This window comes from Pangasianodon hypophthalmus, chromosome 14 (assembly GCF_027358585.1).
Source record: "Pangasianodon hypophthalmus isolate fPanHyp1 chromosome 14, fPanHyp1.pri, whole genome shotgun sequence".
In the NCBI taxonomy this organism is placed as follows: Eukaryota; Metazoa; Chordata; class Actinopteri; order Siluriformes; family Pangasiidae; genus Pangasianodon; species Pangasianodon hypophthalmus.
The window spans coordinates 13,624,155-13,651,107 of NC_069723.1; the positions used below are offsets into that span (position 1 = coordinate 13,624,155).

Below are 26,953 nucleotides of genomic sequence, written 5' to 3' on the forward strand. Positions count from 1 at the left end.
TAGTAGATTGTTTACATTCAACACCCAGCAGCATAAAAATATTTGGACAGCTCGTCTCTGAAATATTGGTCCTTCCTGTGCAATTATGAAATTTATAAGTTTTCTATTTGAATTATAGTGTATATCTTGAATCTTCTTCCTCACCTCATTAGTAAAAATGAGAGTGGGAAAGAGGACGAGTATGATGTAGAGTGGACTTTTTTTAGGCTAGCCAAATGTGGTCATGATCGCCGTCAAAAGGTGACCAGGTACTAGGCAAGGAAACTATCAATCAGGAATACTCCAAGGAAACCATGCTGGTGTTCTACAATGATAAAAACATTATTCACCATCATCAATCCTTCTCTGATCTTTCCAAAAGACAAAAAGCTTTTCTTTGTTTGATAGGGAAATGATTGTGTCTATTTAAGCTACGTATGTGTGAATTGTCTATGACTGCAGCGAACTACATGTCCCTGAACTCATGATCTGTTATAATCAGACGTCTACTGATAAATCTATATGTGGATCACTGTATCTTTCCCCTATGTAGCTTTCGTTTGAAGGTAATGGTGCATCATTTATCACTGCATCCAGCCTTGTGATGGACTCTTGAACAAATAAATCATGTCAATCATGCAAAACACCATCAGTGTTAAACAAGACAAAAAAAGACCAGTACAAGGTCAGCACCTCTAGCCTTGAGTTTCTCTCTCTCATCACAACATTAAGTGGGTGTTGAGTGTGTCAGAGTGACAGAGGCACACAACTGTGTAATATGTACATGTAATATGTACAACACTTCTTTAGTTATGGTGTCACATCAGTGTCTATATTAAAGAACTATAACATGATATTAAATGTAATACTGTAAAGGATATGAAGCCCAATTCATTTATAGGCTGTAGCTCCAAAGTAATAGTAAAAGTTAATCTTTCTGATGTGTAGTGACATTAATCATTCAGCTATATAGTTTTAGTTGTCGTGTGGCACAGCTGGTACATAAAACATTATTTGTTACATGTGGTTAAATTATGTGCTATGGCCATACATAAGTTATTGTACATAAAATAAGGAACCAAAATACACAAGAATGAGGTGTCTGTAATAGAGGTTTTGCCACAGGGACCAGAGAAATGAGTCTACTAAGAAGAACATTTAATCAGTCAACAATGTACTATTTTTCCTGGACAAAATTTGGACAAGCAACGATATATTAGATATTAGTTGTTAAGACACTATAAACTTTCACAGTATTTTAGGGGTATACATGTGTTACCATCCAAATAAAAGCTATAATATTGGGGCTATTTACATTTAAATATACTAATGGTTTACCTTTCCACTTCGAATATAATGAAATTATTACTTTATCTTGAATTTTGTGATAACTGCTGTGATAAGTCTGATATCCTTTTACCTTTTAATACAACTCATTCTTTTTTTTTTTTATTAATTCCCTTTATTTAACCAGGGACATAAATTGAATATTTTACTGCTTTATTTAGCAGTAACAAGTCAGCAGTTCATACATGCAAGGCATACTAATGAATACTAACATAGACCTTCACATACATCCTAAATCTCCTCACACATACACACATGCACAGCACATATTAGCAGCTTGGAAAAAAGAGACAGAGAAAGGTGAGATATGTTTCTCTACTTGAAGATAAAATAAAAGCAGCATAAAATAGAACAATTCTTTAGGTAGATATTTAGAGTGTCCATTTGGTGCAAAGTATTCAGGAAATTGAGAGTAAAAAATGCATATCCACAGTAACTCAAACTGGTGCATGGTGACTTCTTTTTGTATGAACAATCATCACACCACAGATTTAGATGACGAACTTCTTTCTCTTCTTGGCTTCCTCCTGCTACTCTGATGCCTGTGCAACACAAGAGACCTGTTCTTACCAATTTATGTCTAGAATATCAAATGAGATATGATATAGCATATTTTAAAGGATCACATTTATAAATAGATACATTTTGTAACTGTAGGTAATAGGCTTGACATAATTACTTTGAGTATTATTGGCCTGTATAGAACAAAATAGTGTTTCTGTGCTAGTTGTCTCAGTAATTGGACTAAAAAACTGTAAGCCTTAATATGAGAAATGCCTTTAGTCCAACACTGTCAATGACATCAGCTAATATCTTAGTTAATATTTCAGTTAATATTTCATCCAACAACCATGTATTCAATATGTTTGATATACCAGTTAATATTTTACACTATTTTCATATACAATTCATGGCAATCTGAAATATCGCAAGCACTGGTTAGCCCTTACCTTGGGAGATGCTTGGTTCCTGAGATACTTGACAAAATCAAGAATAATAGTCCAATAAATGCAGCCATAGCGATCCAGAATATTATAACAATAGAATCTAAAGTAAATGAGAGAACAGGCTGTGATTTTGCATATCATGATCAATTTTAAGCATTGCTCACATGCGTTCTATGCAGACACCAGACAAACTCACATCTGTTGTATTTGAGTTTACTCGCATCCACAGCTACAGGATCAATATAATCATAGTAATATTCATATGTCCATTCATATGCTGAAGAGTTAGTGGACTTCTCCATTGTCACTGGCTTCACTGAAAGAGTAAATCAAAAACATCTACATGCTGTGTTGTTCCTTTAAAACCTCCACCCATGAAACCACCACTGGACTGTAAGGACACGGGGTGAAGGACTTGAACTAGGGATGAAAGAAGGACACAGCTCCCAAAGGATTGTCATTTGTGTTAATTGTTTTCCACGTGAGAGCTCAAAGATATAACATACAGTATATGCTCTACGTAAGTGTATACAACAATATGATGATTATGAACAAAAGTGTTGATTTTTGGATTCCAGGAATTGAGAATTGAGAGTCAGCTCTTTGCATTCTGTTTCCCACAAACAATATTCAGATATTCCATTGGTATTGGCCTGTTATTTAAGAGCTAAAGCTCTGTATTTGTATTGGTTTGCTTCAGTGGTGATGGTGGGTTTTAAAATAGGGGAAGCACAGTGGCTGTTATTGAAGTACATGTCTGGGTGTTTTATCTGTTTTACCTGTTTTATCTGTTTCAGTCTGGCCTCCTGTTTAATTCTCAGTCTCTGCTCATAAGTAAAAGCATTAAAAGGCCATCTCAAAACCAAGTTGACAAAATTAGCATTTGCCCGCTAAACTTCTAACTACCTAGCTCAATTTCACTGAAGAAGGTAGTGAAAGATAGATTGATAGACCTATAAATAAACAAACAATAAAAAAAACCCAAATGCAAATAATCAAATGCAACTTTATACTTACAATTTATTTACCATATTTATCAATTACAATGAGACTATATTGTAACTAGCTATGCTAGTTGTATAAAACTGCTGACTCTGTGCTCTCTGTTCATCTAACTGCCGCTGATATGTTCGTTTGTGTTAAATGAACAAAAAGTACAAAATTGTAGTGAGATATTTGATCATTTGTTTGGCTGAAATATTACCTTTCAGCAAGAGGGATAAATAATATAGTCACATTTCCACATTTAATATAGAAACATTTCATTGTGACATTTCTATGAAATTTTAGGGGATGCCAGGCTTCCCGTGTGGTCTTAAAGCAATCGCCACTGGTTTGCTTCTAATACCGCTCTTAATTACACTGGTACACTTTTAATCAATTAATTTCCCATACTAGTTAAATATTTGTAGTCCAGGCACATAGAACAGGCCTAACAGTTGACTTCTACAGATGAATATTGTCTGTAGGATCTATAAGATAAATAGTCAGTAAAGTTGACTATCAGTAAAGCTATTTAACAATTACACTGACATATTGTGTGACTAAGGAACACCTGAGATGGCAGCACTTATGAATCATGATAGTGTATTATTGATTTAAATGGCACCGTTAGATGTCAGTGTGTGTATTGTGTATTAGTGTTTGGAGTAGGGAATCGAGAAAATTATTGTATGGTATCAGTTCTTGATTGACTGTATCGCTCCTAACACAAACAGCGTCAAGGAAGACGCCAAACATTTTTTGGAATTGTCCACTAGGTGGCGCTGATGAACGTTTTCTTGGGTTTGTGAAAGAGAAGGCGAAGAAGAAAAGCAACCCTAACAACGCGACTGGCACTTCCCCTAGACACTTCTACTTGGGAGTGTGGGGGTTGGGCAGCTGGCGTTCTCGCGTCATTAGGCGGGTAAAGAAGGGAGTAAGGGAAGGGAACATAGTCGTGTTTGTATTGGATTAGGACAGGCCCTGTGTTTGAAACTCTGTGCCGCCCTCTCAAATGTCGTCGCAAGGATGCTTTTTTTTCTTCTTTTGCGTCTGTTTGTAGTTTGAAGTGTCACTTTCATGAACTTACTCTCCATACTTCTGATTTACGGTTTTTCATTTAATATAACGTGCAGTGTTATTTTACGCGGTTTTCTGGACAGGCGGATAACTTTTTAACAGTTTAATGACTTGTGTTGTTTTTATACTGATTACTTTTACTAAGTAAACATATTGAGTGCTAAAGGTTCCGTAAACACAAATCCTCATTGCCATCTAAAGCGCTTGGGAAACATCAGAAAGGCACTTGAGAAGCACTACAGCAGCTCAGCTGTGTGCGGTTTGTCTTTGTGTGAGCTCGCCATGGCGGAAGGAGCATCTCTTTCTGGGGGACTGAGCCTGAGTTCTTTCACCTCTCGGGTGAAGAAAACAAACAGCAGCAGTGTGCCAGTGAACGCGCGACGAAGCAGCCGACAAAGCCACAAGAGGGACATTCACAGTCGGGTATGTATACATGTTCATACTGGAGAAGGTGTTAGTTAGTAAAAGTTGGGAGAGGAGGTGCTGTGAGTAGTCCGGCCTTTACAGAACCAACGGTCCGGTTTAGCGGTTTGCTCAGCTTGGCACGTCATTCCACCGCTTTTCGTCATTTTCCACACCCGTATTGAGACAAGCCCTGACCTGCGCAGTGATTGACTCGTAGTTCAGAAGTTCAGGAAGTTGCTTCAGATAAACACAACGCCGTTTTTGATCATTTAACTCTGCAAAGCAACAGTGACCAAACCAAAACACGTCCCCTTAATGCGAATTGTGTGTGTTCTTTACCAGTTATATTGGAGTATAATAATCCACTCCGGTTCTGATTCTAGGGTCGATTTCACGAGTCGATTATTTTTATCTGGGTCATGTCTGAACCGATATCACTGTGTGGAATTGCTCACAATGTTTCGGCTCTTTATTTAATGTCTGGAATCTGAGAATCGACACTTTGGGATCGACTCCACATGTACACAACATTTATAATGTGAAATGATTAATCCGAGCTCGGGTTAAGAGCAAATAGATGTGCTTTAGCATGAAGTTCAGCACAACACTCAGTCCTAGCCAGTGCACTAGTCACTAACCGTTCACCTTTATTTATAGACTACACCTGATCCAGATAAGCTTTGCCACATGAATATTATGTATGAGATCAAAAAGTCAGTAAAGTTATTTAACAATTAAAAAAAGCATATTATGTGATTAAGGAGCACCTGAAATAGCAGCACATATCAGTTATGATGATGCATTACTGGCTTAAAATTGCACTGAGAAGAGACTAAACTTAAAGTACCTAAACTTTTGAGTTCTCTTGCTAGCTGCTTCAAGGTGCTTTCCTTAAATACTGCCTTTGCTAAAAGATTTGTTTATACTTTTACTGCAGGTTGTTCTGGAGAAAGTTCTGGGTATCACCACAACTAGCAACAGTGGTTTGGCCTGTGACCCTAATACAGGCACTGTTGCATACCCTGCAGGGTAAGATTAAAACTGACATGGCTTTAGTTACACCTAATGCCTACATTTAGTGACTGGTATAACTAGATCTAATGAACTTAGACAGTATTATTCTGTTACAGATGTGTCATCGTGCTCCTGAATCCAAAGACTAGCAAGCAAAGCCACATCTTTAATACATCAAGGTATGTGAGCAGTTGAATCTGAATCAATATAGTTCTTTGATAAGAATAGGATTTTCAGAGAAATTTCTCTGAAAATGTCCTACAGAAATCTTATTTCTGAAATGGACTTGGAGAGCTGTATGTTTGGGATTGTACATGTCTCACATAATAAGTATTTGCTTTGGAGAAATGTGACTCGAATAAACATTGCTGTCTAATATGACATCACACCAATCTTTATTCTTTTAACTTATGTTTTATTTCAGATTTTAATCCCATATGTTATGCAGTCATGGTTGACTCCTATACTAAATCTTATGCTTGACCATAATTTTTTGTTTCTGAATTAAAATACCAATGATGTGTAGAGTTTAAGTAAAAATGTTTTTTTTGTGTGTGTGAACCTGAAATTCAGGACACAAAACCAAGTGGTTTTTTTTTTTTTTTTTTTTTTTTTTTTTTTTTTGGTGTTACTTAGCTTTTTGTTCCATGCATAAACTGTATGCACTGATTTTGTTTTTCTTTATAATTTTGATGCTTATTTGAAAAAGAAAAAGAAAAAAATAAATATATATATTGTTCTTATTTAGTAGTTCCCACATTAGTAGTACTAAATTAGCAATATTTTGTATTTATTCCACAGAAAAACCTTCAGTGCATTGGCTTTCTCACAGAATGGAAAATATTTGGTCACTGGTGAGGTAAGTGGTTGTAAATGTTTCAGAAATAGAAGAAAAAGAAGCCTTCTGGTAATTGCTGCCTTTTAAAGGTTTTTCATATTATTAAGTAACTGTTTGTGGTATATTGTAGTTCAATACAGTCATTACTTACTGGTGATTGATTTGTTCTCTTTGTCTGTCTCTGTTAAGTGTGATATTTGAAGGTCCAAGAAGTAATGTATAGGTAGTTTGCCTAGTAAATCCTTCACAGTAACATGTTTTGAGTTTTGCTTATCATTTTCTGCTGTGTTACATTTCATTTGTCTAAGCAGAGTGGACACATGCCCTGTGTGAGAGTGTGGGATGTGGCGGAGCGTACTCAGGTGGCAGAGGTCCAGTGCCACAAGTATGGAGTTGCCTGTGTTGCTTTTTCTACTAATGGCAGCTACATTGTGTCTGTGGGATTTCAGCATGACAGGACTGTCAGCGTCTGGGAGTGGAAGGTAGGTTTAGTAATGACTTCTTAGAAATTGTCAACTTTAATTTCACAAATGGTCCACTTGGTCCACTCCAACTACTTTGCAAAGGAAGTGGAATATTTTTGTAATAGATGAAAAAAAAACCTATTGAATTTACCAGTTATTTTAATATACTATTTATATGTGTTTTATTATTCTTTATTTTATTATTTTTCAAAATGCATGGGTGTTTTTAGTTATGGATAACACTGTTTTTATTGAATTCTGTTTCTTTCTGTTCTTTCATTATTTCTTTCACTAAATGTTGAGGAATTTCTGACTATGGCTGCATTCATTGTAGTTCTGTACCTGTAATGGTTTAGGAGACTTTTGTTAATGATATTAAAAAAGGGTTTTAATTGTAAACTTTGACTTGACACTTTTAGGATTTGAGTAAATCATTACTGCTTCCTTTTACAGAGAGGGACTGTTATTGCATCCAATAAAGTGTCTAGTCGTGTGCTGGCTGTCTCCTTCTCTGAGGACAGTAGCTACTTTGTCACTGCTGGAAACAGACATGTGAAGTTCTGGTATTTGGATGCCTCCAAGGAGAGACGTGTAAGAAGAATAATTTCATTGTTAAATTAATGAATTCTTTGTTAAGTGGCTGTCATAAATGGAGTAATATAGAGCCAGTCATTATTACAATATGTATTATGTTTTAATGACTGGCTGACTTTATATTATTCTTATGATCTGATCTGAATTGACACTGACTGCACAGAATTTAGTAGACAGATATAGAAAGTCCTTTCTTTGTCCTTTGTTTTTAATGTGTGGTAACGTTTCAAAGACATGTTCCCACACTACTATTTTTGACATGTTTGTACTAAATTATGCTGCCATCCAAGTCATTCCCACAGAGGAACACAATATATCAGTGTGGCAAATTTAATGTTCCACTCAGTTCCATTATGACAGCACACACTGGTTTCTTGCTTTCTGGTGTTGTTCTGATTCTATATATAAATGTCATCTACTATGAATTAAAACAAAGATTTTTATATTTCACATTACAAAAGATGGTCATATATTACTTCACATGACTATAATCATAAAACATACCATTAGTCTGTGTAATATTTAAATGTTTGTTAAACAAACACAAGTGTTAGTTCTACAAGTGTTGGTTTGCTTGTAGGTGAACAGTACAGTGCCCCTGATTGGTCGATCAGGGTTGCTAGGAGAACATCAGAATAGTGAATTCTGTGATTTGGCGTGTGGTCGTGGCACTATGTCGAGCAGTACCTACTGTATCACCCATACTGGTCTGCTGTGCCAATTCAACAGCAACCGGCAGCTGGATTTATGGGTTGACCTCAAAGTAAGTCACACTGTACAGAAAAACACTCATAATTATGACCAAAACACAATTCAGATATATCTGACATTAGCCATTGTGATAGTATTGGATGATTACACCCCGTTGCTGTATGTCTAAAACTAATCCTTTGAAGTTACTTATTATTTCTGTCTTTATGGTTTCTCTTGCAGACTTCTTCAGCACACTGCTTATCTGTGAGTGAAGCTTTCATTTTTTGTGGCTGTGCAGATGGCACTGTGCGGGTATTTAGCCCACAAAACCTGCATTACATCACCACACTGCACCGGCCCCACTGTCTAGGAGTGGATGTCTCTCAGGGCATGCCGCCTCAGTAAGAGTCTTCCTTCGTGGTGTATAGATCAAAACATATAGGTTCTAGCTGTTCCATAGCTCTTCTAGCTGTTTGTATAGATGGATAATTGTGTCTAGGACTAAGACATGAGTCTAGTATTTCCTCTAGATTATTCTTCAGGTTGGTTAATATGCTGCATTCAAATTGCCTCAGAAGTGGGAAGTCGGAGCTCAGACTCATGTCATTTTCAACCTCTGCATTCGAGCTGGAAAGTGAGGGAAAAACATAGGTGCCTCCATATTCATTTTTTGTTAGCAACAATCTAGCCAGCTAACTGGGATGAGTGATTTATAATTTACCTCCTCAAAACAGCGAACTGTATATTCAGTGTTATAGGTTTAACATGCTAATATGTCTCAATGTTGATTGATCTAAAGCAAATGCTAGTATAAACAGTATAAGTCTTTAAAGGAAAGAGTTGCTACTTAGTTCCTGAGTTGAGGGGACATTTGGAGGTTGGGAATGACGTGTTACAAACTTTAGTTGAATGTAGCATTTAATCGTCCATTTGAGAGAACCACTAGGAAGCTTGCTAGCTTCACAGCTTACCAAGCCCCACATTAAGCAGTTTTGTGTCTCTTGACTGATTATGGCAAACATTTCAATACTGATAAAACTTGTGTATTCATAACAGCCATATAAACATTTCAATGTACTGATAAAACTTGTGTCTTCATAACAGCCATATAATGAGAGGATAAGTGTTGAAGTAGATCCATAGACTAAATATGAAAGACTACAATAAATACATCTGCAGTTTTTACAGTCAGTGATCACTTAATTTTACCTTATCATTTGTGGACCTGTTAAACGTGATTGAATGATGGCTGTAAATCGGCAGATTTAATTTTGCACTATTCTATTTCCATTACTTGCATATAGGCCAGAGGCGGAGTATCCAGATACCTTGGCCCTGACACATGACCCTGTGACCAGCCACCTGATGTGTGTATATAATGACCACAGTGTGTATGTTTGGGATGTGCATGATGTCCACAATGTAGGGAAGGTCTACTCTTCCCTGTACCACAGTGCTTGTGTCTGGAGTGTTGAGGTATCTTTTATTTCAAACTAATGCAGGTCAACACACACATTTCTGTTTTTATGCTATTATCATATTTATGCAATTAAGTGTACACTGCAAAATGTATGATGTTGCAAAGACTTTTTGAGCATTGTACTATCACAGTTTCTACACGTACGACTTCCTTTTTAGACCTACCCGGAGTTGGAAGATTCACCTGTAGCTTTGTTGCCTGGATCTTTCCTTACCTGTTCATCTGACAACACCATTCGTCTTTGGAACAGTGATTTTCAGCAAAGCCACTACCAAAGCTCTAACCTCTACAGTCAGGTCAGTACACTGTGATCCTACGTGGAGTCGCCTAAGACAGTGTACAGTTACCAGGTGATATATGCAGTATATTCATTGCATATATATTCATTGCATATCTGTGCATTCATTAAAGGACTTGGTGAAGATTGTGTATGTGGATAACGATACTGGACACCTTAAGGCCCCACCAGATAAAGCAGAGGGTAACCAAGATGGCAAATTTGGAATCAGAGTCCTAGGAATCAGCCCTGATGGCCAGCACCTGGCAGCTGGAGATCGTAGTGGAAATCTACGGTGAGACATGTATTTAGGTGATAATACAAGCTAGGGCTTTGTGAATATTCGAGCCATCTTTAATCATCTGGTCAGTTTGTTTGACATATGGATGCATAGTTTGTAACAGTTTAATAAGGACATTGAGCTGGGAAACTATTGAAACTTGTCTAAAACAGCTATGGTTTAGTCACTTTATCTGTTTGCCTTTATTAATCTCTCTCAGGATCTATGGGCTTCAGTTCATGGATGAACTTCTGAGGATTGAGGCCCATGATTCTGAGATTTTATGTCTGGCCTTCTCTCCCACAGAGACTGGTAAGTTTTTTTTAGTTTACATTATTTATTTTTAGTTTAACCAAACTAGGGTTGTGTAATTGCCTGAATCAGCTAACATTTAACATTATGGACAAATCCATTTCTTTTTAAGAACCCATTAAGCTGTACAAAACTATGGTTGGGTGATTATTAACAAAACCAACATTATCCTTTACATATTTTGACCAAAAATAAAGAAATCAGTTTCTTAAAAGAAATTAATGGTTTAGCTATTAATTCAGTTTAATCAATTCACCAGGGCAGGGCTGTGCTGGTAACAGAATATGTGTACTTAATTAACCATCTACAAAATTCGAGTGGTAAAAATCAGGGGACGGGATAAAACACACACTTTATTTCCAGACATCACAAGCATTCCACTGTTATAGAGGTTGGGAATAGCTATATTATAGAACTACTTTCTCACTAGGACCTTGTACTGACAGTTGAATATTTCAGGGACTGCTTTAAATGTTTTCCTGTCTGGTAAAACACTGAGGTAGTAAGTTTGTTGAGTCAGTTAATGTTGCTTGTCTGTTCTCTGGTTGGTGCTTTTGGAAAATGCCTTGTCATTTGACGTGCCTCTGTTTGTTTTGACCACTGACTGAGTCTTGTGAGGAAGTGGCTGGTGTGAGCTGGGAGAAAATATGCTGACAATGTTTTAAGTGGTCTCTCAGATTTGGCACATTCTCATATTTTGTTGTCAAATTTTTTAACTAGTGCAACAGACCACAACCACATGCATTCAGTGAGTGCGATAGAAAAGTAGTAGTAGACATTCCTGATATGAGATGAGAAACAACTCTGATTACTTTTGCCTGTGTTCATTTTAATTTGCAGTCTATGTGTGACTGGTGGTGTCCACAGATAGTTAAATGCCCAGCTAACTGTTTAAGTGGCAGTGTTCAAATGCTGAAATTAGTATTCGTTATGCCCTACCTTCACATGGAGTTAGGGAGAAGATATGCCACTGAAAAGGAAATGCTATGCCTGAAAATATTTTGATGGAGAGAGCAGCACTGTCATGGTGTGCAAGTTAGAGGGGTACTGAAAGTCACAAGAATGGGTGGTCAGATAAGAAGCTCACACGACAAAAGATGCCTGTAACATTCAGTACAATGCCAGTAAAAGTCCTGAACAACAACGGGCACAAGTTAGGTAACTCAAGTTCGTAGATTAAGCCCATTTTAGACCAGAAGTAGCACAGCACACATCATGCATCGCAGCTGCTCCTATTTTCTCTCACGTGGGGCATGGAGCATTTCCTTATTTTCATTCACTAATATAGTAAATATAACTTGCAAATATCTGTACTTAGTGACAGATTATTAGAAACACTTTGACTGTCAAGTTGGCAGACCTTTCACAAATTTTACATTGTAACTGACTTCAGAGCATCTGTTGCTACAGTAGAGATGTTCTTTAAAGCTGATGTTCAGCTTTTGCTATGTGTCCAGTATTTCGTCTATATTACATTTGTGAAAATATAAAAATGTGCTACTTACAAGAGAAGCATTTCACTGGAAAAATAATACTTGAATATGCAACACTCTTACCTCCCCTCTGTTAGGGCTTAACTGAATAACCATTCATTAACTCTTATGAATATTTGCGTATTAAATGTGCCTAAGAAGCTTGATGTGGAGGAGCTGAACATTGCTATTATGTAACCTTAGCTGATTTATGTTGATGTAAAGCACTTGGCTATAATTTTGATTTTGTAGGAAATGTTTCAGAAAATAATTTGAGCCTTTTTTCTTAACCAGGTGTGCATCTGTTGGCCTCAGGCGGTCGTGATCGACTCATACATCTATTCAATATGGACAAAAGCTACAGTCTTGTACAGACTGTTTATGACCATTCGGCATCTGTCACTGCCATGAAATTTACAGGTAAGTTTGAGAAAAACTTAAACTTAAAAATACATAATTGCTTTTTCATGTTGTGCAAACATTGATTTAGCAATTACAAATTAATTGTACTAGAATATTTTTTTTATTGATGTAGGTGTAGGTCCAAAGGTGTCCATGGTAAGCTGTGGTGCCGACAAAAGCATTTACTTCCGCTCTGCTGAAAAGGTAAATAGGCCGAGCTTATCATGTTGAGTTTTATATCTCTTGTGACGAGTAGATATTATCTTTATTGTTTTGCTCTAACAATGTGGCATGGCTGTATCATTGCAGACTTCTCAGGACCTGGCTTTCTCAAGGTCACATCATGTGGTGGAGAAAAGTACATTATATGACATGGACCTGGACGCCACACTCACACACACTGCCATTGCCTGCCAAGATCGCAACATTAGGTTCTGTCTGTCTGTCAATCTGTCTGTGATACAGAGCTAAATGGGGGGAACATTTTTAATATTTACCTATTTGCTTGCTTTTTTTTCCCCAGAGTATACAATGTGAAGAGTGGCAAGATGAAAAAGTGCTTTAAGGGCTCTTTGACTGATGATGGCCCAGTGCTTAAGGTGTGTAGTAGGGCAAGTGGTTTTAGAGTAAAAGAGCAATGGAAAAAAGATCCATTAATTAACACAATGATTTCAGTGACAAGGCAGATAATCAAGTTTGATATAAGTATGTAATCATTTACCTTGGTTCTCCAATCATTATCTGATTATTGTGGTTGTGTAAACAGCATCCTACAGTACCTTTTATTGGTTTGAAGTCATTATTGAGTTCCAGAAATTCAGTAAAGACACTGTGGTTATTCGGGTTAATCGGATATTTCTTTAGTGTACACTTAATTCAGCACTGAACGCCATTCCGTACTTATACAGGTTAATATTAAAGTTCAATATTACAAATAAAATATTTACAGATTTCATACTGTTTTTACTGCTGAAGACCTTTGTATGTTTTTTTTTTTTTTTTTTTTTTTTTTTTTGTTAAATACATTTCAAATCACAAAGGTCTTCAAAGGTAAAAACAATATAAAATCTGTGAATATTTTATTATATAATAAATTTCAATATTTTAATAATATTGAACTTTATTAATGACTTCTATAAATAAATACTGTATTCCTGTTTGAAAACTGAATTAATTTACTGTACATATTCCATATTGTTTGATACAAAATAACTTACAATAAGTACTGAATGGCCAGTGGATTGAAAACAGAAGGGTGGTCTCTGACTTTTGCATAGTACTGTATGTGATGGTAAATCAGGGTGTTGTATGCATATCACATGCAAGTAAGGGACTAGTGGGCAGGAGCTTGCCTCCGTGCAGCTGAAACCTTTTCATCACCACTTGTTTTGATGTCATATGACAGTTCCATGAAGATGCAGATTTATTATGTCATTTTTTGCACTCAAACCTCACTCTTTGAAGTGGTGTAAATTCAAAGAGTCCTTTGAAGTAATATTGAAGATTATTTATTACTGTATTCATTTATTTATTGGTAAATTTGTTTAACTTTCTCCCTAACTGCTTTCAGGTTCAACTGGATCCTTCTGGGATGTTCTTGGCCACCAGCTGCTCAGACAAGAGCATCTGTGTTTTTGATTATGAGACTGGAGAGTGTGTGGCAACATTATTTGGGCATTCTGGTGACTTTTTTTTTTTTTAAACTTTAATTTGTGTACCATGAATACATTTTTTCCACACTTTACAAGCTTTGGTTGTAAATTTCCATCTCTTTGTTCACAGAAATTGTTACTGGTATGAAATTCAGTCCAGACTGCAAGCATCTAATCACTGTCTGTGGTGATAGGTATGTATCCCTCATCTCTTCTGGCTCTCTTTCTCTCACTATCAAACAAGGGAGTTGTTACACTTACTTGGTTAAATATGATATTGCTTGCAGTGATTGTGTTGAGTTGCAGAATGTACAGTGGGGGTCGTAAGTTTATATACGACTTGCAGAATCTGCAAAATGTTAATAATTTAAACAAATAAGAGGGTAAGTGTAAGATGGTTGGTGTAAATTATATTTTTGTGTTCTGGGAAACGTGAATATCTTATGTAGCTTCTGTACTAAATGAAAAATTAAGATCTTTAAACAAAATAATAAAATTTACCCTGACCATCCTGTTCAAACTTTTACACCTCCAGCTCTTAATGTAGTGTGTTGCCTTCTTGAAAAAGTGAAAGTTTGATTTTTCTGAAGAACAGTGGGCAGTTTAACTGCTCAGGACAAACAAGGGACTCATAAATAACTAGCACAAAACATAAAAACAGTCGTTGATCATCCAGGTTACAACACACAGTATTAAGAATCAAGTGTATGTAAACTTTTGAACTGGTTCATTTGTGTAAATTCAGTTATTATTGTGTCTTGTGGTCTATATGTAAACATCTGTTATGTGAAACAGCTTATTCAGGGCAGTACTAAATAAACAAAATGCAATTTTTATGATCCCTCTTATTTTGCTTTAATTATTAACATTTTGCAGGTTCTGTAATGCGTATGTAAACTTATAACCCTAACTGTAAATGAATGTTGAATTTACTACCATTAATTCCTAAATTTCTTGTAAAGAAAATTGCATATATTACATGTATAGTGCAGTATTTAATGCAATGAAAAATATATACAAAGAATAGAGTAGTAATAATATATATTGGACTCTTTGAATGCAAAGGATCAGTGTGGAATAAGTTTCTTTTCTGTGGGGTGATTGGTGTATGTGATGTGTGTATGTGTTAGCTGTGTGTTTGTGTGGCAGCTGTGCTCTCAAATGACTAACTCGATGCGGAAGAGATTGGCAGAAAGGAAACGGAGAGCAGGACTGAGAAACCTGAACAGAGTCACCTGCAAACAACAAGCCATCAGGTACAACCTAGGAATTTAGTACATTCCTATTTAAGTACTGCTAGTCGCTGATTAAACGATTCTCAGCTGTGTGGATCTTGGATCTCATGTCGTTTCTTACTTTTTTTTTTTTTTTTTTTTTTTAATAAAAAAAATTATAACATCAAACTGGATCCAGACCAATATTTTTGTCATTTTTTTCATAAAGGAGAGAAACCTACATCACTGTACCATGCCGTGGGATTGTTCAACCAAAAGAGGGAGAAACAAACAGCTTGTTGGGGGAAATGGAAGATGTTGAGGAAGATCCCAAGACTCCAGCCAGGCTAGACAACGCTGTAGGTTAGTGGATCCAAATTTTATTGTAAAGCCACTGATGTAATATGTGGGCTGGTGTTCTATTATTTCAATCATCACTTTATTGCCATTTTGCCTAAGTAAATTTTTTTATTGAAAACTTTCACAAATAGGTTCTACTCATGTTAGGCTTGGATTGATAATAATTTTGAATATTAAATCTTTTTTGATTATTTCTTTAGATAGCAATCCCTCATATGATATGTTATTTTGAGAAAAGAGTCAGATGTGTATTGATTAAGTTTGTATTTATTTACTTTAGGGAGTCTGGATATTATGATGCCACAGACCAATGGCCGACTCCCTATGTGGGCCCGCAGATTGGTATGTTCCTAAAACTGATTTTGTTGCTTATATATTTTAAGAAAAGGAAAGGCTATAGCAGAGCAGACATACGAAGATCATCTAACCAATAGTGAGAAAGGAAAAGTTAAATAAAATTTTTTAATTCCTCAATTGTCATAATGTGTGTAGGGTGCTGGAGTTGGCAGCAGTAGCAGTGTGGATCCACAGAGAGTCCCTCAGTACCAACCACAGGGGCGCTGGGCTGCACATGCTGATCCATTTGCTATTCGTTCAGTACTGGAGACCAGAAGCCTACAGCTCCCTCTCTCTGACACTCCCAGCCGAGCAGAAGAGCATGGGGACGAATGTGTAGAACAGAAAGAGGGACAGGAAGTGGACTTTCACCCTCAGAGTCTAGACAGTCTTTTAGATGAAGAAGAAGAGGGTGGTGATATAGATGAAGAGGAGGACATTGAGAGGGTTTGTAGTGTAGACATTAAATAGTTCATAATTTGTTATATACAACTTTATGACTCTTTTAATACAGACCATATCCTGTTTACAATGGATGAATACATATTTATGCGCATAAACATCAGATCACACGTGTGTGTGTGTGTGTGTGTGTGTGTGTGTGTGTGTGTGTGTGTGCGCGTGCCCTAGGAGTCTGAACAGTTTAGTTCTGTGCTTCAAGACACAGACTTGCAGTATTTTAGCCCAAGGCTCAGCTCTTCAGAGAGCAATGACTATGCTCTGTACCCAGCCAACAGCACTACTCTGTCCACCGTAGGAGAAGGGTAAGTGCCTTAAGACACCTTATAGACAAAACAACTGTTTGATTTGTTACTCTCTGTATCAATCTTCAACAATCGGCAAGGAAGAGGCAGGAACTGAGTGAACTCAGTGTAAAGTTGAATAATAAACAGAACTCAAACATAACATGAACACCAAACATAACACAAAAATAACTTAGACGACTCAGTGCCAGGCGTGCGTCCTCGCAGCCTGGCCCCTTCCTCCGCCTCGTCATGGCTTTGGCTTTCTTATACAGCCAAAGTTTACAACAACAAATTCACACTGGATGCATTTTTGAAGCTTTTTTTTTTTTATGTGCAATGGATATGCTTTGATTTTAAGAAGTATTTCAGTCCATTTTGACTTCTAGATTCTCAGAAATTAAGCTCATGCAAAATTAAGCTCTTTTACATGCTCTACTTTTTTCCCCTTGCTCGCATAAGTGAAGTGTAAAATCCATAGAGATGCTTTGAAATCCCACACTTACTTTTGGCTAACTTTATTTACAAATAATAAATTATTTTGATGTCACGATTGTGCACTGTAATGGCACTCATTGATAGTCTTATGGTTTAAAGTGTGCTGCATTGTAATTTCACCTGTCCCAACTCTGACTCTCCCCAACCCCCATGTTTTTTTGACACTGTACACATTCGCATTACTTTTCTACTGCTTGTTGTCTTGTCGGTGTCATGTGCAGTGTGGAACGGACAGATGGTCATTAACATTCACATTTGTGTAACTGCTTCTGATGAGCATTCCTGTGCAATTATTGTAGGGAGTTTGATGTGAAGGCACTTTGTGCGGATGTTGAAATTGACCCAGAAGAAGAGGAGCTGAGTCCTGACAGTGCCTGCTCAGCTGAAAGTGACCAGGTGCACAGTGACCAGGCCCACGATCGTGAGTTACTAACACACTGTATACTTGTCATAAAGTCAATGTTGACACTGCAGCTAGAGGAATACTCAAGCCTACATCTATCTTCCTAGAAAGGTTTAAACTTCATTATTCTCTGTGATATAAATCTAGCCATGGGGGTCACAGTCCAGTGACATCTGTGCATCTGGTGTAAAACATTGCCAAATTTAATCATGCGAATCGTCAGTACTCTGAATTTCATACTGGATCAGTCGAGGCCCGGGTTAACAACGACCACCATCGGCGCTGGTGACCTACAGGGCGCCGGTGGAAATTGGGCTACTGTTGGTCGAAGAAGTAGAGGAGGGAGGGGAGTGCGTAGACAGAGAGAGAAGAGGAAAGGTAAGAGTGTAGGACTGAGAATAGGAACTCTGAATGCTGGTGCTATGACAGGGTAGAGAGCTAGCTGATATGATGGAGAGAAGGAGGGTGGGTATACTGTGTGTACAGGAGACCAGGTGGAAGGGTAGCAAGGCTCGTAGTATAGGAGCAGGATTCAAGCTGTTTCATTATGGTGTGGATAGTAAGAGAAATGGGGTAGGGGTGGTCTTGAAGGAGGAGTTTGGGAGGAATGTTCTGGAGGTGAAGAGAGTGTCAGACAGGGTAATGAGTCTGAAGTTAGAGATTGAAGGGGTGATGTTGAATGTTGTTAGTGGTTATGCCCCACAGGTAGGTTGTGAGGTAGAGGAGAAAGAGAGATTCCGGAGTGAATTAGATGAGGTGATAGAGAGTATTCCCATGGGTGAGAGAGTGGTGATAGGAGCAGATTTTAATGGACATGTTGGTGAGGGGAACACAGATGGTGAGGAGGTGAAGGGCAAGTTTGGAGTTAAGGAAAGGAACCTTGAAGGACAGATGGTAGTGGACTTTGCTAAGAGGATGGACATGGCTGTGGTTAACACTTATTTTCAGAAGAGGGAGGAGCATAGGGTGACTTACAAGAGTGGAGGTAGGAGCACACAGGTAAACTACATCCTATGTAGAAGGGGCAATCTGAAAGAGATTAGTGACTGTAAAGTGATAGTGGGAGAGAGTGTAGCCAGACAGCATAGGATGGTGGTGTGTAGGATGACTTTGATGGGCTGTAAGAAGAAGAGGTCAAAGATAGAGATAGAGAAGAAAACCAAGTGGTGGAAGCTGAAAAACTAGGAATGTTTAGACAGAAGTTGAGGCAGGCTCTGGGTGGTCAGGTAGTGCTGCCAGATGACTGGGGAAACTACAGAAGTGATCACGGTGACAGGAAGAAAGGTGCTGGGTGTGTCATCTGGAAGGAGGAAAGAAGATAAGGAGACTTGGTGGTGGAATGAGGGAGTTCAGGATAGTGTCCAGAGGAAGAGGTTAGCCAAGAAGAAGTGAGACATGGACAGGACTGAAGAGGATAGACGGGAATACAAGGAGTTACAGCGCAGAGTGAAGAGGGAGGTGGAGGCCATGCAGGAGGCATATGATGAGTTGTACACTAGGTTAGACACTAGAGAGTACAGAAGGACTTACACAGGTTAGCTAGGCAGAGGGATTGAGATGGGAAGGATGTGCAGCAAGTTAGTTATTAAGGATAGAGATGGAAGGGTGCTCACAAGTGAGGAGAGTGTACAGAGGAGATAGAAGGAGTACTTTGAAGAGCTGATGAATGAGGAAAATGAGGGGGGGAAAAAGGAGTAGAAGGGGTGACCTCTGTGGAACAGAAAGTAGAATTTTTAACTAGTTTGTTTAACAGGGTTTTAGAGAGTGAGAAGATGCCTGAGGAATGGATAAATAGTGTATTAGTGCTGATCTTTAAGAATAAGGGTGACGTGCAGAGTTGCAGCAACTATAGGGGGATAAAGTTGATGAGCCATACAATGAAGCTATGGGAAAGAGTAGTGGAAGCTAGGTTAAGGACGGTAGTGGAAATTTGTGAGCAGCAGTATGGCTTCATGCCCAGAAAGAGCACAACAGATGCAATTTTTGCTCTGAGCATTTTGATGGAGAAGTATAGGGATGGTCAGAGGGAGTTGCACTGTGTGTTTGTAGACTTGGAGAAAGCGTATGACAGGGTGCCAAGAGAAGAGCTGTGGAAGATTCTCTGTGATATAAATTTAATCAAGTGCCATTCATAATGATGTGGAGCCTTAATACTAATGAAAGTAACTTTTTTGATCACTGATAAACGTATTATTATACTATATTCTGTCCCCAATTATATACATTTGTGTGAATATGTTGTGCATTTTAGAGGACACGGACTCGCTCAGTCAGGCGAGCTCCATGGGTAGCTCTGGAGTGGAGGAAGAGGAGGATGAAGAGCCTGCAAATCTACTTCGCCAACACTATGACTCTTTAGCAGTGGGATCTAATGGTGATTCTGCCTTCTCACTACTGGTTTAGTGGTTAAGAGTATCTATTGTTTTAAATCACCTTTGATTTAATGTTACCACTTTTTAGTATTAGCTCTAGGAGTTGTACTTTCTGTATCAAAGATAGCATTAGAATAGTGTTTTGTTACTTTCCCCATGAAGCACAGGAAGGGAACTGCAATGTTCTAATGAACTATATATGATCTATATAATGGAGATTGTTAATATTATTATAATACTGAAAGTGGAGCATTTATTTTTGTAACACTATTCTAAATATTTTATAGAAAAGTTTAACACAGACCTGCGCAATCTGCAGCCCTCAAATGACAACTTCCTCAACCCTCGTCTAAGCCTTTCTACCCGTTTCCTCTCACGCTTCCAGAGCCGCATACGGTGAGTGACTGGCGTGTGAAATCGGAACCTGGGGAACCAGATTTATTAGAGAAACTGTGCACAATTTTTCTGCCTGAATATTGTTGTCATAACAACTGGTAATAATGGAGAAAGCACTGTTGTTGGTACACGACCCTGACAAGCAAAAAATGTGTGATGCAGTGGTTACTTGCTCGAACATCCAGCTAGTTGTGCAGGTCTAGTTTGTACTTTTGGAAAGCTTTTGGTGGAAGTCTGACAATTCTTTTGATTTTTAATGTAGGGTAGTGTTAATATTTCTGTCTTCCTATTCCTGCAGTGGTACTGTGGCCGGAAGCAGTGGTGTGTGCAGGCCCGGAGTTCGCCTGCCTAGCATTCTAGATGAGTCCAGCAGCAGCATGGTGAGGAGAGATGTATTTTAACAGACAGTGCATTTAGAACCAAATGAGCTACTTATCAGAGAGGGCACATTAAATGGTTATACAGTCTGTCATTTGAGGTTTAGGAGGCATTTTTCCAGGTGGAATTGCTAATGTTGCTATGGTCAGTAACCTCCTGGGTTTATTATAAGGAAGATTTTTTTTTTTTTTTTTCCTGCTTTCCTTCAGGTTTAGAACAAAGCTGTTTCTTGTTTCTGCTATATTTGTGGACAAGGTTTCAACAGCATGCAGTACCAACAATAACAAATGATATATACATCCTTCTGCACAAAAACTAGTACAAAATTTATACTGTGTAGAAACTAAATAGTCAGAGACATTTAATGGGGCAGTCACTACTAACCTTTGAAATGGACATTTCTCATGGTGATTTTTAACTGTTTCCATCTGTCTTTTCTTTTTTTTCCAAGGGCAATTCACAACTAATTTCTAAGGCCTGTGATTCAAATGCCATAATAAGTGATCAGAAGAAAAATGGTAAGGTCCACTTCAGTTAATTTAAATTCGAGCAGTAAATTTACCTTAAAAACTTTTGCAGAATGTCACATCAGTACATCTCAAATCTGAATTAGCACTTTTGTTAAGCTCCTCTAAACTTTTGTCCAGCCAATTCTCAGCCTTTTAACTGATTTCTAGACACACGGGCATGTATAGAGATAGAAACTTGTTTTTTATTTTATGTAATTCTTGTGTGGCATTGGCTTAATTTCAAGTGGGTGGTGCTTAAATATTGACAAATCAGGTTTTATGATATGTCAGGTTGGTGTCTCTCCCAGTTGCTTTTCTTATGTTTTTCTTTTCTTTTCTGATTTTACCATTCCTGACTATTGTCACTTTGGTCCACAGACATTTTCAGCTGTTTTGAACAATATTTTAATTGTTAACTTTTTATAAATTACAGAGAAAGCATTAATCCCACAAGAGAATGACAACAGTGATCCAGGCATATTTGTCCCCAAACCTGACAGCACAACCTTTGATACTTCAATATCCTCCTGTCAGAGTGGCGTGGATATTACCAATGCCAAACCTAAATCTACGGATGAGAAAGTCAATGTGTGTCCAGAGCAGGAAAATACTCATGGAAGTGAGATGCTCTGGAAAGCCTTGTTGCCTAATCAAGACCATAGTGAGACTCAAGATAGTAAGGAAAACCTCCCTCCTCCACAGCCTCTTACCTTAAAGACACATCCTAAAACTCCAGCACTTCCTCCGGAAACTCCTGCTCTGGGTAATCTCGGCGCTCGCCCCAGCACCCTCCACTTGGACCTGGCTTCCCCATTACCACCTGCTGCCTTGAGTGCTCTGAAAAGCCAGGTGGAGCCTATGAATCCTCTGTGTAGACAGGCTATGGTGAGTCCAACGGAAATGAGATCGCTAGGAAGAGAGAGCCGAAAGCAGATCAGTTGCATTGAAGAGAAACTGACGCCCAGGATATCCCACAGACTCTCATCTGGCCTTCTCAAAACACCAGTTACAGACAGCTCACTTGTAGCACCAGGAAAGAATGTGGAAAGTACAGAATCAGTGGTTCAAAGCAACACAGCAAGATCAGCAATATCAGTGCCCACAGTAGATGGACCTAACCCTGTAGACCCAGGTATTGTGTTCTTTAGAGGATATGACTGGTTTATTCTCCAAAAGTTCTATGCAGTTCCTCTCATTTACCATCACCAAACTTTGTGTAATGTTAGCAGTTAAGAAAAGACCTGAATCTGATAGTATGTAAACCACAAATGAAAACTATGGCTGAAATTACAAGCCCAAATTTGTTGATGAGTTTGTTGATGAGTTTGGTCAGAGTGATTCATTAATGTTTTGTGCTGTTGCATCCACTATTTATAGTGTTTGTAAAAGTGACTTTCTTGATTTTGCAAGTGACCTTTAGGGCATATGATAAGATCAAAGACACTAGTTTTGCTCTTTAGTATCATGTGTTTTGAAACACCTCCTTAAATGTTAAGTTTGTGCATAATTCAAAAATCCTAATAGCAAAGGTAGCAAAATAGCCAGGATCCACTGGTTTAAAGACGTGCAAAACAGAGGTTTATGTTGTGCTGCCCATATGTTATCATATAAGGTGTGTTCAGTTCATTTTCACATGCTTGCTAAAAAGTCTCCTGATACCCTTTCTTGTTTTGCCTAAGGTTTTCTTGGTTTTGACAGAATCTGTGCTTAACCACCAATTTTAAGAGAAATGTTGGGATTTTCAAAGCTTTGCATGTGATTTTTTGGAATGGAATATTCCTGTTTAATAGTGATAAATTGCTTCCTTTGATAATTTAATTGTCCTTTTGTCTGTCTCATGTTTTTATGAAACCTTCATAGAATCATAGCAGAAACCAACTTACACTTATTGACATTAAGAATCATTATTCTTAAGAATCTTTGCATCTTTCAGAAGACACTCTTGCAGGGGCAAAGTAGATTATTATCTTGACCTTCACTGATCACTGTAATAACACGTCCAAATTAAAGGGTGTGTAAATCTTCTGGTTTTGGATGAGTGGTTTCTTGTACTAAATACTGCTGGCATGCCCATTAGGATGATTAACGTAATTCATTTAAATTTTAATGTAATTCATTTAAATACATTCTTAAATAAGATTTTTTTTTTCTTATGTCAGTGTGATTAGACATGCCAACTTATTATGTTTGCCTTTCTTTGTCTTTCAGATGAGACTATTAATCTGCAGACATGTAAGGAGATCGTGAATGTGCTCCAGCATACCATGCAGAAAGCAGCCACCTTTTATAGCAAAGTGAGTTAAACACTTAGTACTTGCAGTACTACACTTACTGGTACAGTTTTCATTTTCCATGTTCTTGCTCACATTATTACACTATTTAAAATAATTCTTTCTGAATAGATTTTTTTTCTCAGTGGGTATTTCTTTACATTATCTTATAGAATTTAACATTTAAAAAAACACTTCATAATTCAGGTGTTTTAATGCTTTAGCTACTAAATATGGAACATATCGTGGTCCTTGAAACAAGACTGTGGGTAGTATTCATCAGTATGACCAAACATATGACCTTTTTTTTTTTTAGCCAGCATATCGAAAGCAAATACTTCTTTGTAATTACTGGAACCAGTAATTACAAAGAAGTATTTGCTTTCTATATGCTGGCTAAAAAAAAAAAAGGTCATATGTTTAGCCTCTATGCACTCAGAAGACACTTGACAAAGCATGTATCAGCAGATCATTTAGGGTTTGTTTGTTTTGGCAGTCAGTGCTTCCTCTGACACAGCACCATAACTATCATGAATTAACAGTGTACCTAGTAATTTACCTTACTTTTTTAATTTAAAAAGTTATTTACAATAGCATATAAAAGTTGGCTCTGATTAAAAGAATGAAAACTTTTACAGTGGCAGTTTATTTTTTGTTCCATAGAAACACCTATATAATGCAACACATTATAAAACAAATACCAGGGCCTGTAACATATTAATTATTCAGCTGCTTATGATGCCTTGTTGGCTTTATGGTATTAAACTTCTATGAAAGGAGTCACAAAGTTACTTCTCCACCCACCTACTTCTGGTTTGTAATGTGGTTTGTTGATGAGATCATACATGTACATAAGAGAAAAGTTCAATCTTTTTATGCCTCCACCACTGAGTGGTGTTTAGGGTTGTCGGTCTGCCTGTCTGTGCATCTGTGTGTCTATCCGAGATTCTCGTTAGCGTGATATCTCGAGAGAGTGGTTGAATGTTTGTAGGTTTCATTTGCAATTATCACTGCAACCAGCAGATGAACTGATTAAATTTTGGAATTGATCTGAACACGGTCATGGTCACAGCAAGGTCAAATGTCTGAAATAGTCTTTCTTCAATAGCTTCCTTTCTGTTTGAAATATGTTTTAAGGGTATTTCTGACATACAATTTAGTAACAAGAAGGACAAGACTAGGCATCCCTGTCAACTCCTACTTATTAAGAATTACAATTAACAGAACATGTGGAAAATGCATACTCAAAATAATGTCACTGTGTCACAAACTAAAGTCAGTAGATGCATTGTCGCTGCCAAACTCTCTTCTTTTCTTCCTCTTCATACAGTTGCAGGGCATCAGTGAGTTGTCAGACCAGCAGATGCAGATGAAAAGCATGCTACAGGAGGCCTTTGGTGGGATTCTACAGGAGCTTCACTCTCTTTGTCCCCAGGATCTGATCTCTGCTGTCCCTCAACTTCCAGAAGACTCTCCAGGTCGTCAGCTTAGGGATGATCGTGCTATGGCTCTTCTAGAAAGATACTCCGAGATGCTACTGTTACGCATGGCTGAAAAGAAGTTGGACTACAATTGAGTTATCTACACATGGCTTAGCATGGACAGTAAATCTGCTACAGTTATCATCAGTGCTGATGCTGCAGTGTCTGTTTACACAAATCTACTTACTTTTTTTGCACAGAATCAAGCGTATTTTGTTCCCTTTTCTTGCATAAGTGCTTTAATTGCAGATGCCTTCAGTATTTCATTTCATATGTCCAGTGTTTCAGTACAAAGCACTGGTTAAATATTGGCAGCATTTTTCACAAATTATTTATTACTGCAGAATGAGTTTTTGCTGCACAGCAACAACCATTGTGCTGTTTTTGTTTAATTTTTTTTTTTTAAAAAATGTGCTTACTGTACTTTTGTTTGACATACGCTTTTTCCCCAAAGAGAATGTATTTTACCAAATTATCTTGCATTTTTCCCCCCCTAAATTTTCTTAAGAAAAGCTGTTACAGCCATGTAAACTACAAATGGGTAACAAATTAAAGGGAAAATCAACATAGTGTCTTAGTGAGGTGGTGGGCTATGACAAGCTGTCAGAGCATTTTTAATGCAATGATGGTGGTGGTATGGTGTCATTATTTCTTTTAAAGTTGGAACAGTATTACCCGAGTTGAATACTCAGTGAGAGACATACTCATTACTTTTCACAAGTTTGTTACAGTTTTTAGTTTTTGATCTGTTTGTTTTATCACATTGGTGATACCACCCAGTCACAACTATGTGTTCTGCTTTCTGTTAAGGACTGTTGCACAAAACCTGTTGAAGTGGTCACATAGTGTCATTCTGCAGACTGCAGTCTAAGTGTTGCAGATGTATGTCTATGACTCATGTTTGGCTTTGTTGTTATTGGCCATTTTGTTAAAGTACTTGTAAATACATTTCAACTATTAACTTTTAAACTACCAACTTTTTGATATTAAAAGAATGTGATTTTAAAGAAATGTGTGCTTTTCTACTCTTGGACTGCCTGTCCACTTTTGTTTTTAAATGCCATGGTCCAGCTTGGTTTACACATTTAAGTCAAATTGCTGACACTGTTAGACTTTTGGTTCTAATGTAAAGAATGTGTTACTCTAATAAATTATGGACAAGTCAATGTATAACAGCAGGCTAGGAATTATATTAGTTGAATTCACAATGGTTGACAAACTAACAAAGTGTATAAAGGGGAAAAAAGACAAAAAAAAAAAACATAGCCAACCTTCTTAGTCACATCAGTTGACTAATGTGACTTATTTGGTTCTTCACCTTATGGTCATGGTGTTTTTTTTTTTTTTTGTTTGTTTTTTTTTTTCCCCTTTCTTTTTTTTTTTTTTTAAATAACCTGTGTTTGGTGTGAACAAAGGTTGTATATGAACGTTATATATTAACTTTATATAAAGCTATATGTATATATGGTGGACCTAAAAAGTCTACACAAAAGCCTGTTAAAACGGCAGGATTTAGTGAAGTAAAAGAATGACACTAAGATCAATCACGTATCATCATTCTAGATATGTAAAATTGTGAGTGCATCTCCTGTGCACAGCTTGCTTCAGGTCACCCCACAGATTTTTAGTTGGATTCAGGTCTGGGCTCTGACTAGGCCATTCAAAAACATTGATCTTCTTTTGGTTAAGCTGTTCCTTTGTCGATTTGGATGTATGCTTTGGGTCATTGTCATAGCGAAATGCGAAATTCCTTTTCATCTTTAGCTTATTAGCAGA

General features: G+C 37.5%; 1 protein-coding gene and 1 long non-coding RNA gene across 2 annotated transcripts in view; one reads left to right on the plus strand and one right to left on the minus strand.

Moving 5' to 3' along the window:
* Window positions 1–4,172: 4,172 nt before the first annotated feature.
* wdr62 (WD repeat domain 62) lies at window positions 4,173–26,435 on the plus strand. Its single transcript, XM_026923966.3, has 31 exons — window positions 4,173–4,757; window positions 5,677–5,768; window positions 5,870–5,932; window positions 6,555–6,612; window positions 6,903–7,073; window positions 7,509–7,646; window positions 8,230–8,412; window positions 8,583–8,743; window positions 9,647–9,818; window positions 9,981–10,118; window positions 10,234–10,394; window positions 10,600–10,691; window positions 12,458–12,583; window positions 12,699–12,769; window positions 12,875–12,996; window positions 13,089–13,164; window positions 14,136–14,247; window positions 14,348–14,411; window positions 15,348–15,473; window positions 15,661–15,794; window positions 16,072–16,133; window positions 16,284–16,574; window positions 16,758–16,891; window positions 17,668–17,789; window positions 20,023–20,145; window positions 20,431–20,539; window positions 20,838–20,919; window positions 21,369–21,435; window positions 21,860–22,558; window positions 23,635–23,720; window positions 25,027–26,435. The coding sequence occupies exons 1-31, from the start codon at window positions 4,617–4,619 to the stop codon at window positions 25,270–25,272; spliced, it is 4,422 nt and encodes a 1,473-aa protein (XP_026779767.2). The 5' UTR covers window positions 4,173–4,616; the 3' UTR covers window positions 25,273–26,435.
* LOC117599099 (uncharacterized) overlaps window positions 25,107–26,953 on the minus strand; it is a 69,223-nt gene continuing 67,376 nt past the window's right edge. The window contains exon 3 of the long non-coding RNA XR_008303699.1: window positions 25,107–25,246. This is a non-coding gene — a long non-coding RNA (uncharacterized LOC117599099). The remainder of the gene's footprint in view (window positions 25,247–26,953) is intronic.